The following is a 22,143-nucleotide window of genomic DNA, read 5'->3' as shown; positions in this document are numbered from 1 at the left end:
ATGATTTCTCTCAAATGACTTAGATTAATTTTATAAAAGCTGCTCTGAAGTGTTTACTCACTTTTGTGCCTTCTGCTGAAGTCAAAACTCAATTCAATACTTCAACGCATATTCTAAGGAGTGATAACGCTAAAGATACATGTCAAAATTGTTTCAGTCTTACATGAGACGATGTGAAATTCTCCATCAATCTTCATGTGTTGATCCCATAATGGAGTTGCTGAGAGGAAGAATAGTCATTTACTTGAGACAACTTGTGTACTATTGTCCCAAATGAATGTTCCTAAATAGTTTTGGGTTGATGCGATCTCAACGAATTATTTTCTTAACTATTAATCGCATGCCATTTATTATTTCGTTAGTGATGTGCCTTATAGTGTTCTTTTTTCAAACAAGTCATTATTTTGGTGGAACATAAGGTGTTTGGAAGCACATATTGTGTTCGAGATGTTCGACCATCTGTTACTAAGTTGGATCCCAAGGCGTTGATATGTATTTTTTGGGCTATTCTCGTCTTTAGAATGGGTATCAATATTATTTTACTGAACTTGACAAATATTTGGTGTAAATTTATGTGGTATTTTTAGAGACTACACTATTCTTCTGTGCACCTTCCATTTTTACGAGTCAGGGGCAGGATGATGAGTGGTTAGTCTATCAGGTTACACATGCTTTAACAGAACAATCAAATGATGTCGTTCCTTCATCTCCTAGTTCTTCTATTAAGCACCAATTGACTATTGTGTCCTTCGAAACTGCTCTATTTACGCTAGAAAGATCGATGATTGTTCAAGTTTACTTGAGGAGAAAAGAGACCAACGATACATGTTGGGCACCACTTTCTTCGTCCTCAAATCCTTCGCCACCTGATCCTTTCCAAAACCTTGACCTCTCTATTGTTCTTCGCAAAGGTACACGTACTTGCAAATCTCACATATTCCATTGTTAGTTTTGTATCATATGACCGCTTATCCTCTACGTCTATATCTCTATACCCAAAATAGTAAAAAAGGCTTTGAATCATTTTGAATGGTCTAATGCAATACTTGAGGAACTATACGTCTTAGAGAAAAATCACATGTGTGATTTAGTGGATTTAAAGAAGGAAAAGAAACCAGTGGGAAGTAAGTGGATCTTTATAGTTAAAGTTAATCCAGATGATCCGTGACAAGACTTAAGGCTAGACTTATGGATAAAGGGTATGCTCTTATGGGAAGAATTATTCAAACATATTCTCCCCAGTTGCCAAGCTTATTTCTGTTTTCTTGTCCATCTCTCTAGCAGCTTCTAAAAATTGACTTTTAAATCAGTTGGATATCAAGAATGCGTTCCTTTATGATAATCTTCAAGAGGAAGTGTATATGAAGTAATCACCTAGTTTTGTTGCTCGGAGGGAGTATGGTAAAGTCTGTCATTTGAAGAAGTCATTGTATTCTTAAAGCAGAGTCCCCGAGCTTATTTTGACAAGTTTAGTGAGGTAGTTCAGAAGTTTGGGCTGAAAATGAGTAAATGTGGTCATTCAATTTTCTACCGGCATGGCATTATCCTCCTTATTGTATATGTTGATGACATTGTCCTAACATGAAGTGATTATATAGGGGTCTCTTCCCTCAAGTCTTTATTGCACACTAAGTTTCATACGAAGGACTAGGCCAGTTGAAATACTTTTTGGGAGTAAAAGTAAATAGAAGCAAGAAGGAAATTATTCTGTCTCAAAGAAAGTATATTCTTGATGTACTTACAGAAACTGGAAAGTTGGCAGCCAAATCATGTAGGACTCCAATGATTCCAAATGTTCATCTTATGAAAGATAGTAACGGTCCTTTTGATGATCTAGAGAGATACAAAAAGTTAGTTGAAAAGTTAAACTGCTTTACTTTTACTAGTCCAGATATTGCTTTTGCGGTTAATGCTATTAGCCAATCCATGTCTACGATCAAACATTGGGCAGCTTTGGAACAGATTCTATGTTACTTAAAGGAGCTCCTGGACTTGGCATATTGTATAGCAATCGCGGGCATACTCGTGTTGAGTGTTTTGCAGATGTTAATTGGGCTGGATCTAAAATTGATTGAAGTTCTACTGCAGGATATTGTGTCTTTATTGGTTAAAACCTGGTATCATGGAGAAGTAAGAAGCAAAGTGTTGTATCTCGATTTAGTGCAGAATCCAAGTACAGAACTATGTCACAGTCTACATGTGAGATTATATGGATATATCACTTTTTAACTGAAATTGGGTTGAAGCATCATACACCAACAATACTCTGATGTGATAATAAAGTTGCTCTTCATATTGCCTCAAATCCGATGTATCATGTAGAACTAAATATATTGCTTCTTGATGTCATTTTATTTGTGAGAAGATTTAGAAAAAATTAATTTCCAATGCCTACGAGAAGACATGAGAGCAACTAGCTGATTTGTTCACAAAGGTGTTGCATGAAGCTCAAGTTGATTACCTTTGTAATAAGCTGGGCATAATCAATACTATGTTCCGGGTTGAGCGGAAGTGTTACGGAATAATTAGTAAGCTATAAATAAATTATTTTCCATAGATAGGTGACTCAATTATAGGAGCTAACCCGTAAGATATTTTCTTTTATTTTGTTTGATTGGTTTCCTTTGATAGAATCTTGTATAAGTGTAAAAATAAAAGTACAGCAAGTTATTCTCTCTGATTACATATACTAAGATTGTTAAAAAAAATAAAAAGAAATTCGCTCACATTTAGTCCTGGGCTGCAGTTGGATTTGTTTTCACCATTAGATACAGCAAATGTCTGAAACACAATCCACTTGATAAATGCATTACGCTACACAGAAGAAGAATCGAAAAGCTAAATACTCCCTGCATTCCGTCTTATAGAGAGAAAAAAATTGACTAAGCACAAAGTTTTGTTGATTCATATATTAATTATTACTAGAAGAAGATTTTAAAATGGTTTAAAAATTAGCTTTATAGAGACCAATCAGATCAAAGATCAAAATTTGAAATCTTGAAAGCTGTGAAAAAATTGTATAAAAATGAAATGGCGTCAAACAAGAAAAATCAGATCAAAGATTAAAAGTTGAAGAACAGTGCATTTGAAATTTGGTACCTGTGAAAGAATTGTATAAAAATGAGATAATGTCAAACAATTCCAGAATGAAAAGATTATCAAACATATTGGAGTGGAGAAGTAGCACTTTAAAATATGCACAAGTCTTACTGAAATGCAGCCAGTTCAAGAACAAAACTCCTTTGCAGCATCAACTTGCATTACAAAAACATCGGTTGATAAAATTGGCTGGGAACTTGAAACTTACCTATCAGTTGTAAATAATTTCCAACATGGCCACAATATTTTCTGCTTCTGCGCTTGGTAGCCAGAAGACTATACCATGACTTGCTATGCAACTGTACAAATTAATATCTCTACTGGTATAGCAGCAGAACAGGAAAAGGGAAGAGGGTCGGGGGAGGGAGGAAGGGGCAGAGAGAACTGGTTTCCTTCGTCTCTCTAGATGCTGTAGCATGTAGTTAAACATTACAAGCTCGAAACTGATAGCATTCCGGTGGTTGGTCCGATAAATATTGGCAGTAGATGCTCATAATTGTTCACTAAATTTCCCTGCACTAGAAACAAATGGAATAACGCCATCATGAAAAGTCAAGAGAAGTCTTTTTCCAAATTTCAGAGTCAAATAAATGCAGCAATGAATTTAGATGCTATTGTTCTCCTGATCGCTTATATATTTATCCTCTACGGCACTATTCAAGATGAGGTCACTCTCCCAATACCTTCTGCCTTGATGTTACCAAAGATCATTGTACAAACTTTGATGGTGCACAATCCAGAAGGCTTTCTATTTCTTGTGTATATGAACAGTTGCGGTCTTAAGAAGCATATTTCTCTTTGTATGATATTAGTTTTTCTCCACGAAGAGTTCATACAATATTTTTGTTCTAAGAATAGCAGTTTTAGTGTGAGCTCCAAACACTTTTAGAGTTAAAAGACATTCAATCTTTCAGTCATTTGGGTAGCATATACAAAAACATTGCACGCGGCGACTAGGAAACTGATCACTGGATCTCAAAATGCATTTGTAGAGGGAGGCAAATTTTGGATGCGCATAGTGCCCAACAAATGTTTGGATACAAGGAAAACAACAACAACAACATACCCAGTATTATCCCACACTGTGGGGTCTGGGGAGGGATTTGGATACAGGGATAAGCGAAGGGTAAAAGGAGTCATTTGCTAGGGACGCCTTGTCTCCTTACCTCTTTCTGTTACTTATGCAAGTCCTCAGTAAAATGATTAGCAGGCAGTAAAAAGGAAATTGATCAATTTTTCATTGGCTGTGAAACACAGAACATGATTGGGTATTCCACCTATACGCAGGCGATATCCTGGTACTCTGTGGTGCAGAGGAATCACAACCAAGATACTTGAAAGGGGTTAATTTTGAAAGTTGTTTCTCGGTTACATGTCAATTTGGGAAAGAGTAATCTCTTTTCTGTTAGAAATGGGAACAACATGAAGTCATTAGAAGCTATATAGCGATGTGAACTGGAAATTTTCCTTCTATCTACATGGTCACATAGACATGCTGATCTGTGACAGAATGTGGTGGAAAACGTGAAAAACAGTCTTGCTTCATGGGAAAGGCAGTATCTTTCTTTGGGGAATAGAATCACCCTAATAAATAGTTTAGTGGATGGGATTCCATGTCATTACATTCAACACCTCAACAGGAAGTGAAACAACTGGAATACACTTGGTAAGGCGGAGCTGGGTTACACACCCTTAAAAGTGGGGAGGTCTGGGAATTAGAGACCTCAGGATGCAATGTGGAAGAAAGTTATCATCACAAAAGTATGGTTTGGATGGGCCATGGTGCACTAAACAAACAGCTCGGGCATATGGTGTATCTCTCTCGAAGAGAATTAACAGCCGCTGGAGTGAATTTCAAAAATTAACACAGATTGTAGTAGGTGATGGACAAAAACCAGAACGTGGATTGACCCATGGTTTGATCAAATCCCTTGAGAGAGGCCTTCCCTGAAATTTTGGCACTATTGCCGAATGCTGGAATAGTGAAGGATTGCATTTAGGGCTTAGGAGGAACCTTTATTTTTTTTGATAAGGAGGGTTTAGGAGGAACCTTTTGACTGTGAAATAGAAAACTTAGCACAATCACTATTCATACTAGAAGGCATTCAAACTCAGCCAGATAAACCAGATTCTCTCGTCTGGAAAGGAGATAAGAATGGCAATTCACTGTCTATGGTACCAATTGCTGAAGTTTCCAGCTGATGCACAATAGAATTGGCCCTGGAAAGCAATCTGGAGAACAAAAGCTTCCCTAGAGCAGCTTGTTTCGGCTGGTTGGTTGTACATGAAGCATGCTTGATGGAGGAAAATTTATCAAAAGATGAGGATTTAAAGTGTGCAGTAGACTTTTTCTATGTGAAGACTACACTGAGTTCTCTGCCAAAACCCTATTCTTAAATGTTTTTGTGGAGCAATGGGCATATCCGGCAATACTAAAGGAGGCAAGTACATAGCTGGAATGGACAGAAATTGAAGAAGCGATTCAAAAACTTTTGGAACACATTCCAATGTACATTTTTTGGTCTTTGGGGAAGGGAAGTGATAGTGTCCATGAAATCTTAACTCTATTGGAGACAGGAGTTTCAAGATGTAACAAAAGCGAGTGATTGCTCCATATACACATCCTCCTGAAGATCACCATGAAGGAACGCAATCTTGATATCTAACTGATGTAAGGCCAATTCTTGGACGCAGCGAGAGAATAAATAAGCGGACAGAAGTGAGTTTGGCAACCAGAGAGAAGGCATCGAAATAATCCACGCCATAAGTTTGAGCATACCCTTTAGCCACAAATCTGGCCTAAGTCTTACCACAGAACCGTCTGGATTAACTTTAACTATAAAGACCCACTTGCATCACACCGGTTTCTTTCCCTTTGGTAAATCCACCAAATCCCACGTGTGATTATCCCCCAAGGCATGTATTTCCTCAAGCATTGCATCAGACCATCCGGGATGATCCAAAGCCTCCTTCACTATTTTGCGTACCAAGATGGAGTCTAGAGAAGCAATCATAATCTAGACGTAGACGATAATGGTCATAAGAAACAAAGTTAGCAATAGAATATGGTGATTTACAAGTATATGTATCTTTGCGAAGAGCAATAGGAAGGTCAAGGTTTTTTGGAGGATCAGATGACGAAGGAAGTAGTGTGGGACATGTATCATTTGTCTTTCGCCTCCGCAAATAAACTTAAATGTACTGGACTCTTGCTAACACAGTTGGAGCAGGTGTTAAAGGCACAATAGTCGATTGGTACTTAATAGAAGAACTAGGAGATGGAGGAATATCATCTGATTGTTCTGTCAAAGTACGGGTAACCTGATATACTAGCCACTTATCTTCCTCCCCTTGGCTTGTAGAAATGGGAGGTGCATAGAAGAATGGTGTAGTCTCTGAAAATATCATATCAGTTGACACCAAATATTTGCCAGTTCAGTAGAATAACACTGATACCCTTTTTGAAGGCGAGAATAGCCCAGGAAAACACACTCCAATACCTTGGATCCAACTTGGTAATAGATGGTCGAACATCTCGAACATAACATGTGCTTCCAAACACCTTAGGTTCCACCGAAAATAATAACTTGTTCGAAAAAAAAATACTATAAGGGACATTACCACCGACACAATAGATGGTATGCGATTAATTAGAAAACAAGCCTTAGAGACCGCATCGGCCCAGAACTGTTTAAGAACCTTCATTTGGAACAAATGTACTTGAGCTGTCTCAAGTAGATGCTTATTCTTCCTCACATCGAATCCATTTTGAGAGGGTGTATCAACACATGAAGACTGATGTAGTATACCATGTTGTCTCATCTAGGACTGAAATAACTCTAACGTGTATTCTTTAGCGTTATCACTCCTTAGAATACGCATCGAAGCATTGAATTGAGTTCTGACTTCAGCGCAAAAGGCAGAAAAGTGAGTATAACACTTCAGAGCGACTCTTCATAAAGTGAATCCAAGTCATTCGAGAAAAATCATCGACAAAAGTGACAAAGTACTTATGCCCAGTTTTAGAAACAACCGGACATGGTCCCCAAAGGTCAGAATGGACTAACTCAAAAACTGACTCAGCTCATTGATTAATCCTTGGACCTAACGAGATGCGGTGGTATTTTGCAAATCGACACCAACGACAAAATATTCTGAAATGAGGACAGTGCTTCTTTAATAAAGGTAGAGAGGGATGTTCCAGTCGACAATGTGCTTCAAAAAGTGACACAACACTGGAGCATGCAACGGACCGTGGCTCCCATTCATCGAGAATGCAGAGATCACCAAATATATATCCTTTATCAATAACCTGCATTGTAGTAAGATCTAGAAACAAACAATGATCGAGAAAGAACGAAACACAACAATTAAGCTCTCTAGTGATTTTACTAACAAAAAAAAAAAATTAAAGACCAAGTTTGGTAGACCCAAAACAAATGACAGAGTAATACAGGAAGTTGGTTTAACAGTCTCAAATCCAACACAACTACAACTTGATCCATAAGCTACAGTAACCGGAGAGGGTTATTTGTGTGCGAAATGTAGAAAAAATATTTGGATTACTTGTCATGTGATTTATGGCACCTGAATCAATCACCCATTTATTTGAAGAGGTAATAAGACATGTTTTATTTGACCTAGCAAAAGTAGTTACCGAAAAAGATTCCTTAATTGATTTCTAATATTGAAGGAATATAAGGAACTTGTTCAAAACCAAGATTATTTGACTAGGAGCTATAGCATTATTTCAATTACCATTTTATCCTACCTCGCTCACCGCCCTCAGGCTTAAAAGCCTTTTCGTTGTCACCACTTACCTAGATCGATATGGCTAGTTTTCATTTCCTCCTTGCTTACTGTTCATAGCCATTTTTTTTTCAACGGACACAACTCACGATCAAAGAAATCAACAAACTTCTACCGCAAAATCAACTCCTTAACAGGCACACAACAGAGCCAACTAGAGAGAGGCCAAGTTGAAAGCAACTTAATTTGTTAGAGAAAATCAATATCAGAATCAAAGTAAACAAAATTGAAAGGTTTCCCAGCCAAATTGGTAACCGTAAATCGATCAACTATGGAGATGAAAATCCAGTAGCAATTGACCAAACTAACCAAAAGAATAAATCAAAGGAACTCTTCACCACCACATAAAATAATACCAAGTGCTTATAAACCACACAACGCCACCAAACTCACGAGACAGAACATTTGACAATATCTTCAGCAAGAAAATAGGGTCGGCGCGTGCACTTAGAATCTGGCCACCGGATTTTGGGTTTTTACAGATCGGAAGAGGCGATTCTCTCTATGTAAGCTGCGATAGTTACTTTGCAACTTTGAAGAGACGACGAGGTAGCAAACAAATTCCGACGAGGCAGCCAACAAATTCCGACCAAGCTACAAGCTTGGCTCTGATACCATGTTAAGTATAGAGGCAATAGCGCAATCTCTCTCATATATTATTCCAGAAGTATATATACAAGTACATAGAGCCCTAACTAGGGAAAGAATCAAAAAGAAAATTCTATAAAACAGTTGTGAATCCTATAATTCTGCCAGCTATGTACATTACATAAGCGTATGTCTACATTCATTATGTAACACAAAACAAGCTTATTGGGCTTCAATTAGTAGTTAAAAGGTATATTATGGTGGAAGAAGAGCTTAAGCCCAAGGAAGATCTTTTGGCCAAGTCTTACAACTATTTGATAGCCAAATTGAAGTCCTAGAGGAGGTGGGTTGTGGCCCGAGTCAACCTAAAAATGAAGCAACTCAAGCAGCCCAAACTAGTGTTTTAACTTAGTTTCTACACTAGAGGGTTGCGACACATTGCTATTCAACAAGCCTTAAAGGCGGGGTCAACATAGAATTGAATAAGTCTTGAAGGCAACTGCACCTAGGTAATACCATAGGGTTTACAACAACCCCCATATATGTTCCTATATAAAGGGGTGTTTTCTTTTTGATTGTAACTTCACTTTTGATGAATATTATTACTTGAGAGTTCTTTTGAACCTTTGATGCTTCTTGCGGTGGGATTTATATTTCAACCTAACTAGTTCATACTTCAAGGTAGTAAGATAACTTCTTCTTTGATATCTTTGGTTTCTTCTTAGTATTCTTAGTGATTAGTGCTCGTGACTAACTGTTGTCTAACGTTACTCACGAAACGGTCAAGATCCAAATCTGAGTTTTTGATTCGTTTCTCAAAATCCGAATAAAGTTTTTGATTTGCATTTACTTTTAGTTCCCTTCTTATCTTCCAAAAAACGAAATATCATGTGACACATCACCACCGAGAGACCCAAATGCAACTACCTCGTCTAGTGGCGAGCCACCTTCGTCGAAAAGTTACATTGTGTAGCTAGGCCAAATTTATCTTTTTACGTGTATAGACTATATATTGAATCTCCTTAGTCTTTCGTTTATGTACTTCTTTGTACTTTGACACCTCTTAGTGAAATTACTGGCCCCGCCGTTGGTCCTCATCCTCCCCTCCCTCTACCATCCCCCACCCCCACCCCCCCACCCGCCAAAAAAAAATCCCTGCCCTCCCTCATCGCCATCCCTACTCTTGGTGGGTGGAAGATCTTAGGGTAATTTGGTAGCAAAGAAGCAACAGTTTGGATCTAAGCTGCTTCATAGGGTAGTTAGGTAGCAAATAAGCAAGGGTTTGATATAAGCTACTCTAAGTTGCTAAAACTCTTGCTGTGTACATCATATGGCATGAAAGAAAAAGAAAACTCAGAATCACGGAGAATGTGGACTGATATTAGTAGACTGGTATAGAGATCAATAACTTTAGTTCTCATAATTGGAAATTGTGACTTGAGTTGGAGATTCCTCAGCATGTGATTTCCCAAAGTACTTAATAATGATGATGATGATGATGTCGTCACTAATATATGAAAATCGCTGAAAAAATAGCAGCAAATTGAAAACTGACAGCGGCAGAGGGGAAATGGAAGAAGGGGGGTTATTTCTTCTAGCATGACAAGGAGACACCTCATAAGATAGAAGTTACAAGTTACAATAGATAAATGACAAAACTTAAAGCTGGAAAACGTCCAAAAATATTCATAAAAGCTGGAAATAAAAGAAAACACTAAAAGAGCTGGTAAGGAGCTTCATGGGGAAAATGTAGACATAATTCACGCACCTTGTTAATGCTCAAGAATCTCTCCGTATGTCAAAATTTTAATCCAACTGAAGTAATGGTGCTTGAGTAATTCTTCACCAGCCACTCATGAGGATATGGGTACAATATTTCTGTGTGGAATTGCCAAACCATGATTCTTGAACAGTGCATTGGTAAGCATTCCATTTGGCTTTCGTCTTCTACCACTTGTTCGATAAATGTGCTCACCTGCAAATAAAATCATTAGGATTGACATATTCACGTACGGTAATACAGATAAAGCTGTAATATCGCTTCCCCTTTCTCCCAAGGGTGATTGGGTGCAGTGCTCCAACTTCAAATACATTTTCACTTGCCATGCTCTTGAAGAAGTATCCACTAACAGAATATCTTTTTTATTAACAATCATCAAAGATCGAGGAATGCAAAACTCACTTGGGAACCAGCTCTGGCTGTATCAGACTGCCTTATAGATTCTAGTGATGGTCGGTGCCACCTCTTAGGATCCCAAAGTATCGTACTATTGAACGCGAATCCCGATATTTCTGCATAGAATCTCTGAAATCTTTTTGTTCTACCTTCAGTGTGCCAACCTATAACCTGAGAGGCGTTACAGATTGGACCCTGCAAGATAATGTTCCTATTATTTTCAGCTAGTCTTGCCACAATCCATGTCCCGAATCGGCTGCATACAACAGTTTTTTATCAAAAAAGTTGATAAATAGGATTACAGACTCAGAAGATTACCTAGAAGGGCATTATTCATCGCATTTAAACCAATTGCTTATAATGAGAAAAGATATAGTGAGAGGCACCCAAGATCAGAGTGATCAAGATACAATATGACAGTTGACCTGTTAAGGTTTTAAACACGAATTTCCTTAAACAACTTTAAACAAAATAATAACAGCTTACACGAAATTAGCGGAATGAGAACATGCAATTATCAACTAAATTGAGCATAAGTAATGTTCCCTAAGGTTATATCCTACTGGAAACTTGATTTCACTTGGCTTTATGTCGCAAAGTAAAACAAGGTCGCTAACATGCAGAAAGTAAGAAAATTTAATTAATAGAGTACCTGATCTGTCTCATCTGCTCGAAGATATCAGCAGAGTATATGTTGAACTCATCAGCAAAATAGACAATACCATCGAGATGGTGTGTTTCAATGTGAGAGAGAGCAGCATTCCTTAGCTGCACATTTTTCTCTTTCACATCAGTTAAATTCTTGCTGCACACAAGATGCCTGTACGTAACTCCAGTTCTTCTCAATATATCAGCAGTTTCAACAGACTGAGAGCTCATCTCCACAACTATCCACAATAGAGGAGAAGGAACCAACTTTAATGCATAGGCTAGACGATTCAGATAGTAAGCTTGAAATGGCCGAGTTTCTGTAGGTGTCACAATAATCAAAAGTTTACGAGACACCATCAACTCTTGGTCAAGTGATTGGTTAAAGGAGGCATTGTTGGCAGTTTCTTTTTTCAGTTCAACATGTACTAAGTTAGGCTCTGACGTGGAATTATCCACGATAGGCAAGTCCTCAGTGGTTGAGGTCACATTTCTAGATACATCATATGAGCGAGCATTTTCTTCGACCTCAAAGGAGAAAGCTTGATTTTTAGATATAAAATTTGTAGACAAATTTAGTGAAACAAATGGAGTAAGACCAATAAATACTCCAAGCACAAAGCAGAAAAAGAATTGTAAAAGAGCTCTCCTCCAAATGAGCCCCTTCAACTTTGACCTCTCCAAGGGCCTAGAAGATCTTCGCGACAAAAGACCAAGTACAAATGCTTGAACCTTGTACAACGCATAATCCAATGAACCAAGAGAAGACAGCAATGTACCAGTTGGTGTATAGCTATGAGTACATGATGATGACTTGGACAAAGGAGAGGCAACAAGACATGCTTCTCCATTCATATTACTACCAGGACGAGGCACTGGGGACAATGTTCTTCTAATTGAAGCCATAATAGTAATCAGACAACCTTAAATTGTTTCAAAGAGACTCTTGCCAGAAGTAACCAATATGATGTCCACTGAATTTGACACACGAAACTAATACCTTAGGCCTTATCCAACTCTATCAATGTAATGAAAATTTCTGAAACTATAATAGCTTAAAATGAGGGAAAGCTTATAAGACCAGAATAGATAATAACTCCATCTTAGTACATCAAGTACACTGAAAATATCCTCAATAATGACAAATTCAGCACAAGCTCAACCAGCTGTTTGACTCTTATAGAGTCAAATCACAATAAACTGTCAATTGCTCAACATTCAAAACTTTTCCAAGTATTGATCTATACTCAAACAATGAAACGCCATGTCTATTAAGATTCAAAACATTGTAACAAAAGAGCACAATACCACCAACCAAATCTTGAATGAAGTCAACAAAAGGCCAATACCCATAAATGAAAAGTCAATTCTGACCTCAAGAAAACGCCAGATTTGAACTTGGGATGAGCAAATCTTGAGCTCAAATGAAAAGGGTTACTCTATTTTCTTCCAATAAGAAAAGGGTCATCGATCTTTTTTGGGTATTCAACTCAATAGGAGCACAAAGAACAAGAAGAAGAAGAAACAACCTCTTTTTGAGAGTGAAAAAAAAAATAGAAAGTGTTCAATGTTTTGAATCTTGAGCGAAAGAGTGACTGCCAAATTTTACGAGCAATGGCATTTACAAGCACTCTTTTATCTTTTCTTTTCTTTTTCCTTTTCAATTACATTACTTAGATTTTTTATGTTGAAACATCTCACAATTTTCGAATCATTACATGACCGGTATTATTGTTTCAAAATTAAAATTTTGATTATACTAATATTTTTGTAAGACAAATTAACAATTTATTGCTTTAATAATCTTCTAGTAATGCTTAAGAATATTGGTTAATTAAATTAATAAAGTGACAATATGAGCCCAATATATTTTACTACTTCCCTTTTTTGTTAAATAAAATACTGTTCCTACTAAAGAATAAGAATACTAAAAGGGAAAATGACTCCACCTTTTGTGTTTTTATATAGATTACTCATGTTATTCACTTTATTTCCCTACTTTATGGATTTTCCTGGGCAAAATTAACGTTTAATTTTGGTGAATATTTATTTAGTTTTGCAGTGATTTAATAACTTTCAGCATTTGTTTTAGTATAATTGTCATGCCAAAGTTATACATTGTAATAAGAATCTTTGAGAGTAAATAATTTGGTTCCTTCTACGACTGGCACGTGATGAACTAATACAAATAAATTAATTTTGCACTATATTAAACATCTCATGTGCTTTTCCGAATTATGTTAACGACATTATCACAAAATAAACGTGTATTTATGTCTTCAACTATACCATGGGCAGGAGAGTATTTAGCTAATTTTTCAGTCTATTTCCAAATTAATCTCCTGTGGGGTGGGTGCCTAAATTTAGGGGGTGATAATTGCACATGTTATAATAAGAAAATATTCATGTTTGATGGTTTTCTTCTTATCCAATTATAGTATAATGATTATTGGGAAATATATTGGTAGAAGCATTTTACATCCGTAAGAGGTGCATGCAATATAGCTAGCAAACAATAATTATAGCTAGGAAACAATAATGTCTGGCATTTAATTCTTTTCATTCGTGCATCTATTGATACAACATCAAGAATTCATAATCAATTATATATGTTAGGGAGTTCTTCCGTGTCTTTAGTTAATGTTGCTTCAAAATGCACAAAAGTATCTCAACTGCGGTAATTAAATAAAGTTCTACTACGAACTCTACCCTGCACCTTTTTCCCTAGTAATAATTCTCATTGTTTATCCTAATTAAAGGGTCTCAATATTATAGCTCAAAGCATATACGATGATCATTTTGTATAGTATTTCAAACGAAGCTCCATTGTTATTTTACATAAGAAATTCATTTCAACGAACTGAAAGTGAAGAACCGACAAATATAATATAACATGATAAGGATTCTCACAAATATTTCCTCTTTCCCTTTAACTACATCAAAAGATGCGTTTAAATTTTAAGAGTTTATCTCTGTAGTTGTCCATGAATTTTATATGAAGAAGTGCATCCACATATGGTTCCTTATACTTATTTCACTTGACATAATATGAATTATACTTATGTAAGGTACAAGACGATCCAATTTAGTTCTATATTTGTTTGATCAAAATGCTAAGTTGGTTTCTTTTTTCCTCTGGCAAGAACTTCTTTTAATTGCATATTTTAATTTTTTTTTTCTCGAAAGCTACATTGAGATACAATTATAATTTGTAATGGTCTATCATATCTGTGTAAACACTTTACAGGTAAATGTGCACCCATATACCTACATGTTCGAGGTGAATATTTTGGGTATGTTTGTTAGTTTTTTACGCTTTGTCCTTTCTCTTTGACTATGAGTATGAAGCATGTATCTGATAGTTTAATATTAATCTTAATATGTAACTCTCAGTATATGATAAATCTGATCATAATTTCTGAACGAACATTTTAGAATTGAAGTTTAATTTCCAACGGTTTAAACATTCTATTGTTTGGAGAGTTAATCCCCCTAAACTATTATGTTTTTATCAGTTTCCTACTTAAACTATTCGGTATCCCAAAATCCCCCTAAACTATATTACCTTTCATATTGAAACTCCCTCATTGCATTCTTAGAGGTGCGCCTAGTACACGCTCCTAATCTATATTATAGCCATTTAGTTATTTCCCTAATATTTAGAAATAATCTCTTAACTATTTCCCTAATACTTAGGACTTTGATAATGATGTTATAATTAATTGGAGTCCTTCATATAAACTCTATCGGGTTTAGGATACTGAAGTCCAAGCACTTCACAAATATTTTTTTATTAAAAGGTTTACGAGTATCTTTTTTTGTGTGTGTGTTATAAAAGTTTAGGTTTAGTTGTCCTAATTTTTCTTTTCTTGGTTTTGGAGTCCTTACTTTCCTCTTTCCCCCCGGTTTTAACCGTCGTTTTTCAAGGTTTACGAGTATTTTATTTAAATAACAACATAGTTATTTAATTATTTTTTTATATTTAAAATTTTGATCAACTAAATTTTTTGTTATTAGATCATGCTTGGGAGAAAGAACAAATACCTAACGATCATAGACATAGTAATCTCAAAAGTCCATCAATTCTAATTTTTTAGAATTGAAATATCTAGCTTAACTAAAAAATATTTTAGTTTTAAGAATACAAAAGAAAGAGATGTTTTGTAAGACTCAACAATACTAATGGTTGAACTAATGTAAAAATTCAAGAGTGATATATCATAGTGATTTTTTTATTACTCTGAACATGAAATTCTTATTTGATAAAATTATAATTACATTTAAATATTTGAAAATTGATATGAGATAATATTAATATTTGAATAGACAAAATGAATTATTCTCTTTAACATTAAGAATAAATAATTAAATCCTTAAATTAATTAACCAAAACATTATTTGATTTAACTAATTTGTAAAAAAATCAAGGTCATTCTTTACGGAATTCATCATATAATCGGTTATAGTATAGTATTAATTGTTAAAACAAGCATTAAACTATAAGGATAAAATATTAGAAGATAAAATATATTCTAAGTGAGTTGTTATTAATCATTTTCTTTCTTTTGGTATTCATTTAAACAAATGACAACTTGTCACGACCCGGATTTCCCACCCTCGGGGGTCGTGATGGCGCTTACTCGTAGTAGCTAGGCAAGCCACGAAATGCAGAAATCTTAACTCGTTCATTTTAACCCTTTTTAACAACTTAAAATAAACAGGTGTCCAACATTAAAATAATTGCGGAAGAAGAAATCAAGCGGAAGACTTAGTCAAATTAAATACCAAAATCAGTACAGAAATGCCAATATAAGCCTCTACCCAAAAGCCGGTGTCACAACATTCACGTATTGTCTATAAATACTACATACAGATGTCAGAAGAAAAGAAATACAGTCTGTCTCGGGTACAAATGAAAACAGAACATATAAGTAGATAGAAGAGACGTCGGGCCTGCGGACGCCTGCAGGACTACCTCGGGATCTCTGGACTGAAGGCTGGCTCCCCAAGTTCTACTGCCTAAATGCTGCTCCGGTATCTGCACATAGTGCATAGTGTAGCATCAGCACAACCGACCCCATGTGCTGGTAAGTGTCTGGCCTAACCCCGGCGAGGAAGTGACGAGGCTAGGACCAGACTCCAGATAAACCTGTGCAGTTATATAATATACAACGAAAGATAGCAGGAGTAAACAATTTAAATGGGAGGGGGTACATACTACGGGGAATAATGTCAAATCCAGCAGGAAATAAAAGAGATATGAGAGAACAACTCAGAATCTACATCAAAACAATAATAATACTATTGCGGCGCGCAACCCGATCCAATATAACATTGTTACGGCGTGCAACCCGATCCATATTTAGTATTGTTGCGGTGTGCAACGCGATCCATATTTAATATTGTTGCGGCGTGCAACCCGATTCATATTTATAATATTATTGCGGCGTGCAATCCGATCCATATTTATAATATTGTTGCGGCGTGCAACACGATCCATATTTATAATATTGTTGCGGCGTGCAACCCGATCCATATTTACATATATATGCCTTTAGCAACAACCATACCAAGTATCCCGGCAAGGGACCAACAATAAACTACACTATCCCGGCAAGGGATCAACAATAAAAGTAAATACGTCCCGGCAAGGGAGAAATCAGCTATAACCAATCTTAACTCAACTTTTATTCATCTCAGCTAACACCAATGTTCAAATCATAAGTAATTTCCACGAGAACAAAATTAATCCTTGCTCAATATCGAGAATCATCAATTAAAGCATCCGAAGTATCACTTAAGAACGCAACAAATTTCAATTTAAGACTCAAGTGTCATGCTAGACTCCAACGTATAGATACTCGTCACCATACCAATACGTCGTACTCAACAAGAAGCAAATAGCAAATAGGACTCAACTCCTAATCCCTCAAGCTAAGGTTAGACCGAACACTTACCTCGAACTTTCACGGCCAACTCAATCCTCAAATACCGCCTTTCCTTTCGAATTTGGCTCCAACACAATCGTATCTATACATAATTGACTTAATAACATCAATAAATTCTAAACAATCCAATTCCAATGCTTAATTATAGCTTTTTAATCATTCTTCCCAAAAATCCAAAAATTGACCCCGGACCCGCTTGGTCGAAACACGAGGTTCGGACCAAAATCCGGTCACCCATTTACCCACGAGCCCAAGTATATAATTTGTTCCAAAATTCGACCCCAAAACGAGGTCTAAATCATAAATATATAAAAAGCCCTAACTCTACCCAAATTCCTAATTTTCTACCCTTAATCACATGTTTTATGCCTAGAAATCTAGTGGGTGTTGAAAAAAATGAAAGAAAATAAGTTAAAGATTACTTACCCAAGAGATTATGGTGAGGAAATGCTTCAAAAATCGCCTAAGAGCTTTGGAGAAGAAGAGGTTTTTGAAAGTTTATGAAAATCCCGTAAGTGTTCTGTTTTTGAGACTTAAAAATAACTGGGCGAAATTACCCTTCGCGTTCGCGACAGGCTCATCGCGTTCGCGATGAGTCAGGCCTGAAGACCTTCGCGTTCGCGACATTGGGCTCGCGTTCGCGGAGCTTTAACCCCTCGAGCCCTCGCGTTCGCGGGCCAATGGCCGCATTCGCCTAGAATAAATGAGAACTCCCTCCCCAGGCCCATTGCCTTACGTGTTCGCGAGTACCTGGACGCATTCGCGAAGGGTACTCCCCCCTCAGCCTCGTGTTCGCGTCTCAAGCTTCGCGTTCGCGAAGAAGAAAACTGACACTTGGGATTTTTGCCTTACGCGTTCGCGAGTGGGACCAAGCGAACGCGAAGAACAAATTCCCTGTGCACTGAACAGCAAAATCTACAACATTTCTAAAGTTCAAAAACCTTCCGAAACACACCCGAGTCCTCGGGGCTCCTAACCAAATATACACACTAACTAAATGACATCATACGAACTTATCTGTGCGATCAAATCGCCAAAATAACCTCAATAACAACGAATTAAACCTCAAAATCAAAGAATTTTTCTCAAACTTCATAAAACATCAAATTTTCCATTTAAAGTCCGAATCACGTCAAATAACATCCGTTTCTCACCAAATTTCACAGAATCATCTTAAATCATATATAAGACCTGTACCGGGAGCAGGAACCAAAATACGGGCCCGATACCAACATGTTCTAATCAAGTTTCATTTCAAAATCCTTCAAACAATTTTAGAAAACAATTTTCTTTAAAAATTTATTTCTCGGGCTTGGGACCTCGGAATTTGATTTCGGGCATACGCCCAAGTCCCATATTTTCCTACGGACCCTCCAGGACCGTCAAATCACGGGTCCGGGTCCATTTACCAAAAATGTTGACCGAAGTCAACTTAAATGCATTTTAAGTCAAAATTTTAATATTTCACAGATTTTTCACATAACAGCTTTCCGGCTACACGCCCGGACTGTGCATGCAAATCGAGGTGAAGGTAAAAGAGGTTTTTAAGGCCTTGGAACATAGAATTTAATTTAAAAGCAAGTGATGACCCTTTCCCAAAGGGTCATCACATTCTCCACCTTTAAAACAACCGTTCGTCCTTGAACGGACAGAAGAAGGAAGTACCTGAGTCGGGGAAAAGATGGGGATAACGGCTCCACATATCGGACTCGGACTCCCAGGTTGAGGCCTCAGGAGGCTGACCTCTCCACTGAACACGAACAGAAAGAAAACTCTTCGACCTCAACTGACGAACCTGCCGGTCTAGAATGGCTACCGGCTCCTTCTCATATGACAAGTCCTTGTCCAACTGGACAGTTCTGAAATCTAACACGTGGGATGGATCACCGTGATACTTCCGAAGCATGGACACATGAAACACTGGATGCACGGCTGATAAGCTCGGCGGTAATGCAAGTCTATAAGCCACCTCTCCCACTCGATTAAAAATCTCAAACGGACCAATGAACCTAGGGCTAAGCTTGCCCTTCTTCCCAAATCTCATCACGCCCTTCATAGGAGACACTCGAAGCAATACCCGCTCATCGACCATGAAAGCCAGATCTCGAACCTTGCGGTCGGCATAACTCTTTTGCCTGGACTGAGCTGTACGAAGCGTATCCTGAATGATCCTAACCTTGTCTAAGCCATCCTGAACCAGATCCGTACCCAACAACCGAGCCTCTCCCGGCTCAAACCATCCAACCGGAGAGCGACACCGCCTACCATACAAGGCCTCGTAAGGAGCCATCTGGCTACTCGACTGGTAGCTATTGTTGTTGGCAAACTCTGCTAAGGGCAAAAGCTGATCCCACGAGCCTCCAAAGTCAATGACACAAGCTCGGAGCATATCCTCCAAAATCTGAATAGTCCGCTCGGATTGCCCGTCCGTCTGGGGATGAAATGGTGTGCTCAACTCAACCCGTGTGCCCAACTCTCGCTGAACTGCTCTCTAGAAACGCGAGGTAAACTGCGTACCTCGGTCTGATATGATAGACACGGGCACACCATGAAGGCGAACAATCTCCCGGATATAGATCTCAGCTAACCTCTCAGAAGAATAGGAGACTGCCACAGGAATGAAGTGCGCTGACTTGGTTAGCCTATCAACAATGACCCATACTGCGTCGAACTTCTTCCGAGTCTGCGGGAGTCCAACAACGAAATCCATAGTGATCCGCTTCCACTTCCACTCGGGAAGCTCAATCCTCTAAAATGAACCACCGGGCCTCTGATGCTCGTACTTAACCTGCTGACAATTCAAACACCGAGCCACATACGCAACGATATCCTTCTTCATTTTCTGCCACAAGTAATGCTGCCGCAAATCCTGATACATCTTCGCGGCGCCCGGATGAATAGAGTACCGGGAACTATGGGCCTCCTCTAAAATCAACTCTCGGAGTCCATCCACATTAGGCACACAAACTTGACCCTGCAATCTCAAAACTCCATCATCATCTAAGGTAACCTGCTTGGCATCTCCGCGTTGCACCGTGTCTCTAAGGACACACAAATGGGGATCATCATACTGCCGATCACGGATACGCTCCAATAATGAAGAACGAGCGACTGTGCAAGCTAACACGCGACTGGGCTTAGAAACATCCAGCCTCACGAACTGATTGGCCAAGGCCTGAACATCCAAAGCAAGCGGCTTCTCATCGACCGGAATATAAGCAAGACTGCCCATGCTGGCTGACTTCCTACTCAAAGCATCAGCCACCACGTTAGCCTTTCCCGGATGATATAAGATGGTGATATCATAGTCCTCAACAACTCCAACCACCTCCTCTGCCTCAAATTCAACTCCTTTTGCTTGAAAAAATACTGAAGACTCTTGTGATCCGTGAACACCTCACATGCCACGCCATACAGATAATGCCTCCAAATCTTCAATGCGTGGACAATGGCTGCCAACTCCAAATCATGAACCGGATAGTTCTTATAATGAATCTTCAACTGCCGCGAAGCATAGGCAATGACCTTGCCATCCTGCATCAATACTGCACCAAGTCCAATATGAGAAGCATCACAATAAACTGTATAAGGCCCTGAACCTGTGGGTAAAACCAATACCGGTGTCGTAGTCAGAGCTGTCTTGAGCTTCTGGAAGCTCGCCTCGCACTCATCCGACCATCTGAACTGGGCACCCTTCTGGGTCAACCTGGTCATCGGGGCTGCAATAGATGAAAACCCCTCCACGAATCGACGATAGTAGCCTGCCAATCCCGTGAAACTCCGAATCTCTGTAGCTGATGCTGGTCTAGGCCAGTTCTTGACTGCCTCAATCTTTTTCAGATCAACCTGAATACCCTCTGCTGATACAATATGACCCAGAAATGCAACTGAACTCAACCAGAACTCGCACTTTGAGAACTTAGAATATAACTGGCTATCTCTCAGAGTCTGAAGAACCACTCTAAGGTGCTGCTCATGCTCCTCCCGGCTGCGAGAATCTATCAAAATATCATCAATGAAGACTATCACGGACGAATCCAAATAAGGCCTGAACACTCGGTTCATCAAATCCATGAAGGCTGCTGGGGCATTTGTCAACCCGAATGACATAACCAAGAACTCATAATGCCCGTATCGAGTGCGGAAAGCTGTCTTAGGGACATCGGATACCCTAATCCTCAACTGATGGTAGCCAGATCTCAAGTCAATCTTTGAAAATACCCTGGCACCCTGAAGCTGATCGAACAAATCATCAATCCTCGGCAGCGGATACTTATTCTTGATTGTAACCTTGTTCAATTGCCGGTAATCAATACACATTCTCATTGACCCATCCTTCTTTTTAACAAACAACACCGGCGCACCCCAAGGCGAAACACTGGGTCTAATGAAACCCTTCTCAAGCAAGTCTTGCAACTGCTCCTTTAACTCTTTCAACTCAGGCGGGGCCATACGATACGGCAGGATAGAAATGGGCTGAGTGCCCGGAGCCAAATCAACGCAAAAGTCAATATCCCTGTCGGGTGGCATACCCGGTAGGTCTGAAGGAAATACCTCAGGAAACTCTCTAACAACGGGCACGGAATCATTAGAAGGGACCTCAGCACTAGAATCGCGAACATATGCAAAATAGGCCAAACACCCCTTCTCGACCATACGTCGATCCTTCACATAAGAGATAACACTACGGGTAGAATGACCAGGAGTCCCTCGCCACTCTAAATGGGGTAGACCCGGCAAGGCTAAGGTCACAGTCTTAGCATGACAATCCAAGATAGCGTGGTAAGGTGACAACCAGTCCATCCCCAATATAGCATCGAAATCAACCATGTCCAGAAGCAACAAATCTACATGAGTCTCAAGACCTCCAATCAC

At 38.5% G+C, this 22,143-nt stretch overlaps 2 protein-coding genes across 3 annotated transcripts; both read right to left on the bottom strand.

The window, feature by feature from the left end:
- On the bottom strand, nucleotides 3,168-12,948 carry LOC109229243 (probable beta-1,4-xylosyltransferase IRX9H). Of its 2 annotated transcripts, none has more exons than XM_019394619.1 (4): nucleotides 11,325-12,948; nucleotides 10,679-10,928; nucleotides 10,265-10,471; nucleotides 3,168-3,617 (listed from the first exon to the last, which is right to left on the bottom strand). In XM_019394619.1, the coding sequence occupies exons 1-3, from the start codon at nucleotides 12,224-12,226 to the stop codon at nucleotides 10,295-10,297; spliced, it is 1,329 nt and encodes a 442-aa protein (XP_019250164.1). In that variant the 5' UTR covers nucleotides 12,227-12,948; the 3' UTR covers nucleotides 3,168-3,617; nucleotides 10,265-10,294. The 2 variants fall into 2 exon arrangements, with proteins under 2 accessions (XP_019250164.1, XP_019250163.1); XM_019394618.1 differs by having other exon boundaries at nucleotides 3,168-3,612.
- LOC109230116 (RNA-directed DNA polymerase homolog) lies at nucleotides 16,138-21,588 on the bottom strand. Its single transcript, XM_019395644.1, has 2 exons — nucleotides 21,167-21,588; nucleotides 16,138-16,183 (listed from the first exon to the last, which is right to left on the bottom strand). The coding sequence occupies exons 1-2, from the start codon at nucleotides 21,586-21,588 to the stop codon at nucleotides 16,138-16,140; spliced, it is 468 nt and encodes a 155-aa protein (XP_019251189.1).

This window comes from Nicotiana attenuata, chromosome 7, assembly GCF_001879085.1.
Source record: "Nicotiana attenuata strain UT chromosome 7, NIATTr2, whole genome shotgun sequence".
Lineage (NCBI taxonomy): Eukaryota > Viridiplantae > Streptophyta > Magnoliopsida > Solanales > Solanaceae > Nicotiana > Nicotiana attenuata.
The sequence above is the reverse complement of the archived record's forward strand: the minus strand, read 5'-3'. Positions and strand labels throughout refer to the sequence as shown.